Raw genomic sequence first — 5,787 nt, 5'->3', positions numbered from 1 at the left:
TCATATACTATCCGTTCCTACCTCGTGCAAGACGCTAGCCACACAAAAAGCTGTCGTGAATAATAATTTAATGAATTTAAGCCATAAAATCAAGTAAAACATGATATTGATAGTACAGTAAATGATCAAAAACCACATATACGTAAGAAAATTCCTGGTTTAAGTATTTGTAATACTGATTAAAAAAGGCACAATATCAAGCCCATTAAGCACCATGTTTTGAATATGAACTATTTGGCAATAGACCGTATCAAATTTATTCATTCCCCCGTTGCACTTCAAAAATCAGCCCAGAAGCTTATTAAATAATAAAAACAAAAACTAGATGCAAAACGTCCAGTGCAGATAAAAGGGCTGATTTATGCAAGCAATTCGTTCCTCAAATTTGAAGCCAAATTACAAGAACACTCTTCACTCACTATCATTGAAACGGAAAATGATACTCATGATTCCTTGAACGGTCAAGCCGATAAGGTGATCTAACCACATACTACACTTGGTTTACAACTCCGAAAAGTCTTTTATGTTGGCATTTTGAAAGTCATTGGTGTCATCCTCGATTCCATCATCGCCCATATTATCAATTTCTCCATTATTCGCATACTCTATTTTATCATCTATTGGTGGTTTCCTCTCCACTTTTTTACTCCGTTTAGGCTTCATCGATTTAGCGTTCATTTTTTCAAGGTTAAAGTACACAGTACCATCATCACCCTCCGAGGACCAATCCGAATCATCGTCAGATTCCTCCGACTCATCATCCTCACCTTCCTCGTCATCCTCATCCGAATCGCTTCCGATCTTTCGACACCCCCTCGGACGCTCCTGGTCCACATCACTTCCACCGTTCTCTTCATCAGCCTTTTCCTCCTCTTCCTCGTCCGATGGGATCAGTTCATATCCCTCGGCACATGCGGTAACTGTACAGTCTTTTGCCAGGAATCCCGTACATGGTCCACCATTGCAAGCTGGGTGGCACTTTTCACATTTGAAGTATCCAGGGTAGTTATCACAGAACTCTCCTTCCACGCATGGGCTAAAGTGAAGCAGAAAATAACATCAAAAGGATTAACAATTTCAAAACGAGCAGCTAACGAACAGCAAAGACACCTGCTCACAGCCACACTGTATTTGGACCAAGTTAACGTCCTCCTCCCATTCTTTAAGGGGGCGTTAACGTAGTTCTGGGTGGGAATAATCAGAATCGAAAATTTCAAAAGATCTTAATTTCGTCTACTGGGTGGGTGTTAACTTGATGTGAGTGTTTTTTGCATCCCACTTATGTAAATTAGGGTCATATTGGCGATCATGATTGAGCGATTTGGCAGACACTGATCATAAAGCATCACTGACCAACACTTTCATCAACCCTTGTATGTTTTGCAACACTGATCATAAAGATACAAGTGTTGTTTGAAATCTCTTTTCACGCAAGATAACACAAGGTATGCTAACTTGTGATTGTCAAGGTCGTTGCATTCGTCTATATCTCTGCACATGGTGAATGCATCTTCCCCTTCATCACGTGTGTATCCCTTCTTGCACTCATCGCAGAACTTACCCTGGTGCCACGAATCACACTTGCAGTCGCCTACAAATAGAAATAAAGGCTCCTTTTTGAAGAAATTCGTGTCAGTGACTATGTTCAAATCTCTCGATAATTTAACTACTTATCATGCATTTTTGGCTATTTAAGATGAGAAAAAAGGAAAATTTATTTCAGAAAAGAGAAAAAGTGTGTTCAGAAAAATTTCAATGACATCACTACAGACAATCTAAGACTTCAGTGTGTAATTAGGATGTATCTTTTAGACCCGGTAGATGATAAATTACATTTACCAGTTCCGGTCCTCGTGCCATTTCCACTGCAGGTGCCATGATCGAAACAGATGGTCTTCGGGTCAGTACTGTGCGCGAAGTCCTCGTGTCTGACTCTGCATGGCAGACAGTCTGGTCCAAAGTGGCCATAGGCACAACAGTATTTGAGAAGTGAGACACAGAGATAGTCTTCCAGTTCACTGTTTCCTTCTGCGTTCAGATGGTCCCAGTGTGAGAACCAGAAACTCTCCAAGTCATCTTCTACCTAATGCAACACTTTCAAACTTTATCCTTAACCGGCTAATAGAGCCAACAGACAGTTGGAAAAGAACCCATGAACACAAGAAAACAAAAACTGAATGGTTTTTTTAATTCACAAGTTGAAAACATATGTTCTTTTAAATCTCTTATTTCAAAACCAATTTATGATTGACGCTTTTTCTGATAAAAGTAACTCAATTTGATAAAAATGGATCAATAGGTGAAATTTTTATTCCGCCGAGAAATCTGAAAATTAGAAATCGATCATGTTTTTTGTCAACTTTAAACTTTAAAAAAATCAAACAGCGAAAAATTAAAATTTAACGTGAACCAATTTTAAGACTTTTCCTGGAAAAAAAACATCAGGACCTAAAGTCTTCACTACGTTCATTGAACCCTTACAAGATTTTAAGAATCAAATTAATGTTTTGTTTGCATACAATTTTGCGGTGTATTTATCGAAGAAACCTCGAGTGAGTTTAAGTGACTTTTCCTGAAAAACAAAAAATCACGACATTTATAAGAGTCTCCACTGCTTTCATCGACTCTTAATCAAATAAAATGAACAATGAAGCTACTAATCCATCAAAAATAAATGAGGATCACTAAACGTAAGCTGAACACAATTACCTTCGCTATTTGAGGCGATGGTCAGACTAGTAATCTCAAAACAAATGGTCAACAGAAAACGCAGCTACACCCTTGTTTAATATACCTGTACGTTCTGTCAACAAAAGGCTTTTGACATCCTAACAAGTTCTGACGACTCAATATGACCTCTACGTGTCTACATACCTTCTCTAGCATTCGGCTAATTTTGTCCTTCTTCGATTTGAACATCTTGTCCGTGATCTCAATCAGTCTCAGTTCACTCTTTCGATAGTCCTTCAGATTCTTCACCTCCCATGCAGTGTCGCCTCCTTCATACAGTCCCGTGTCAGTGGCCCTGAACTCATCCATAAACATGCCTACCATTTCCCTACACTCTTTGCAGCTATCTTCTATCTGCTGTGACGATTTTGACTTAGCATGCACAGTCATAGGGAAGGTCAGCAGCAGAATTGAGAAGAGAAGTGACGAAAATAAAACAAAGTTCAGCCGGTTGAGGGGAAAAGTGAGTTTGTTGTTCACTCTCCCCACTTGAGACTGAGATTGCGAGAAAAGCATCGTTAGCCACGACAGCCCCAGAGAGCCCCGCATTCATCAAAAATCTGAAATTCCAATCTTACACTTATTCAATGGAACACAGAGGTGCAGCCAAGCTTCGCACCACTTGTAATGCAACAACTAAAGAATTAAAACAGCAAGGCGCCCAAGAACTATCTAAGATGACTTTGAACGATTCTACCGCTGAAGAAAAAAAAACAAGAAAAACAAAAGATTGAAAGTAAAACGTTTTGTTTAAATTTATTTTTTTAAGAGTTCAAAGTGAGGTTGATTTTGAGCATTCAAAAATTTGGGGCCAGAGTCATATTGATCTCATGAATATTATCGTAAATTTGTAGGAAACAAAATATTAGGTAAATAAGCCGACAGAATCAAAGCCGACAGCCAATATGCTGAATGTCAGACAAAATGTTTCGGCAAAATCGTATTGAAAAAAACAAGTACTACCCAAATAGTAACCACGACTGCCATATATGTACTAAATGCAAGTTGGTATACACCATTCGGAAACTAAACCGAGAGCTTAATCGACAACCATAACGCCGAATACCCATCAGCAAAAACGTAATACCGATATCTTATAATTATACATACAATTAGATCTATCAAAATGAAAAAAAACATGCCCACACAAAAGAATGTAGAAAAAGCATCGGAATTAAAATTACCACGCGGTAAAAAAAAAGCAAAAAAACCTGAGCAAATAACTTTCGTGCCGAAAAAACCAAAAAAATTCCTAACTAATAAAAACATATTAAGTCCCCCTTCCCCTCAGAACACGCACACAAAAACCTTTTTCGCTCATCAAATGACGCAATAAGAGGCTACTAAGTCGATATAAAAAAGGCAAAACCTATCAAGCCGAAAAAAGCAAAGTCGAAAACCTTATAATAAGAACTACTACCAAATACAAAAATTAATTCTAAGGTGTAATTTACACAAGGAAAAAAGCTTTGAGCGAGCAAAATTAGAAAATACTACCAGACACAAAAATCGATTCTAAGGTCTATCCCAGAAGTTTTTTGCGGTTACTTACTACTTACGAAGACTAAATTTGCTTAAAATTAAATCTTAAGCTTCATGTGCATAAAATAATTTCACTATATTTTTCCCGTGAAAACACTAAGACAGTTCGCAAAATGTTAACGAACTCAAAGAAATTTTTAGCTTTCAATTTTAGATGGAAAAAATTACACTAACATAGAACTCTTTCAGTTACAAAGAATTGTTTTTTTTTATATTTTCGATAAAGCCAACCCACTGGATCAATGGAAAAATGTTCAGTGTTAATGAACTGATGTTACCAAAAAAGACCAACGGTCTCATCAAGATAGGTCTCTTTGGATTTCAATAATCTTTGGAAAAGTGTTCAGTGTCGATGAACTGATGTTAAAAAAAAAGACCAACAGTCTCATCAAGATAAGTCTCTTCGGATTTCATGTATCTAACTATTTTGCAGAAACATAGCCAACAGACAGTGGGAAAAGAACCAATGAACGCAAGAAAACAGAAAAAAAACAGAGTTATTTTTTTAAACCTCAACTTTTGAGGAAAATATAAACTTTAAATTTGAAATATGCACTTTATGATTGACCTGTTTTGATGCAATTAAGCTATTTAAAGAAAACTGGATCACTATAAAAATTTTATTTTCCTGGAAAATCTGAAAATTAAATTCCATTTTCGAAACTTGAAGTCGATCACGTTTTCAGTGACTTTTACACTTCGCTGTTCGGTAGTGGAGTTTGTCTTCCTTTTAACAAAGGAAATGAACTAAAATTAGGAGAAAACAAAAGTCAAACTGCAAAAAAAAATACATTTTGAGCGTGAATAAATTAAGACTTTTTACAAAGAAAAATCTAAAAATCTAAAAAAACAACGAAAAATCATCAAGACCCATATTCCATATAAGAGTCTTCACTATGTTCATAGACTCTTAAAATCATTTTTCAATGAGAATTCTTTAACTTGTTATAGACAATTGCGTTGCCTGAACAAAACGTAAGGCATATACGGGTATTCGATTCACGTACATACTTTGTCGAAATTTAATTGACTGAGACCAGAAGCGGATTCAGGAGGGACGACAACTCCCCCCTCAGGGATTCGACCCCCTCACTAACCAAGGAATCCTTTCTTGGGTACTATTTTATAAGATGCATCGTCCAGCAAACCGGCCGGTACAGGAGATTTTGGCAAGATACGGTCTTCATAGTATTTTAAAGAAAGCCCGAATTGGCCGACTTAAAAAAAAAGAGGCTAAATGTTAGAACTTTTTCGTTCAAAATTCGCCCCCTGGAGAAAATCCTCAACCAAAATAGGGACTTTAATTAGTTGCCTCAAATAAAGATGACACGGAAGATTCAATTGTGCACAAATTCCTGTCATGAACAATTTTCGAAAAGTTGAGCAGTGTCTTTCATTTAAATTAAAGCAGACCAGAAGATTTTTCAAGACAAAACCTCATGCGCTTCACAACTTTTTTCATAAACACTTCAAACCGTTTCAAGATCAAGGATAGGCTCAAAACTAATGGCTACA

At 36.8% G+C, this 5,787-nt stretch overlaps 1 protein-coding gene across 2 annotated transcripts in view; it reads right to left on the bottom strand.

Moving 5' to 3' along the window:
• LOC134841312 (cysteine-rich with EGF-like domain protein 2) overlaps window positions 1–3,297 on the bottom strand; it is a 3,744-nt gene extending 447 nt beyond the window's left edge. The window contains exons 1-4 of one of the 2 annotated variants that reach the window (XM_063857211.1): window positions 2,875–3,297; window positions 1,840–2,083; window positions 1,456–1,591; window positions 768–1,036 (exon numbers count right to left, since the gene is read on the bottom strand). In XM_063857211.1, coding sequence (XP_063713281.1) covers window positions 768–1,036; window positions 1,456–1,591; window positions 1,840–2,083; window positions 2,875–3,279 — 1,054 coding nt within the window. In that variant the 5' untranslated portion in view covers window positions 3,280–3,297. Of the gene's footprint in view, window positions 1–53; window positions 1,037–1,455; window positions 1,592–1,839; window positions 2,084–2,874 lie in introns of those variants that run through there. The other variant, XM_063857210.1, reaches the window with a different exon arrangement.
• Window positions 3,298–5,787: the final 2,490 nt, after the last annotated feature.

This window comes from Symsagittifera roscoffensis, chromosome 3 (genome assembly GCF_963678635.1).
Source record: "Symsagittifera roscoffensis chromosome 3, txSymRosc1.1, whole genome shotgun sequence".
NCBI lineage: Eukaryota > Metazoa > Xenacoelomorpha > Acoela > Convolutidae > Symsagittifera > Symsagittifera roscoffensis.
The sequence above is the reverse complement of the archived record's forward strand: the minus strand, read 5'-3'. Positions and strand labels throughout refer to the sequence as shown.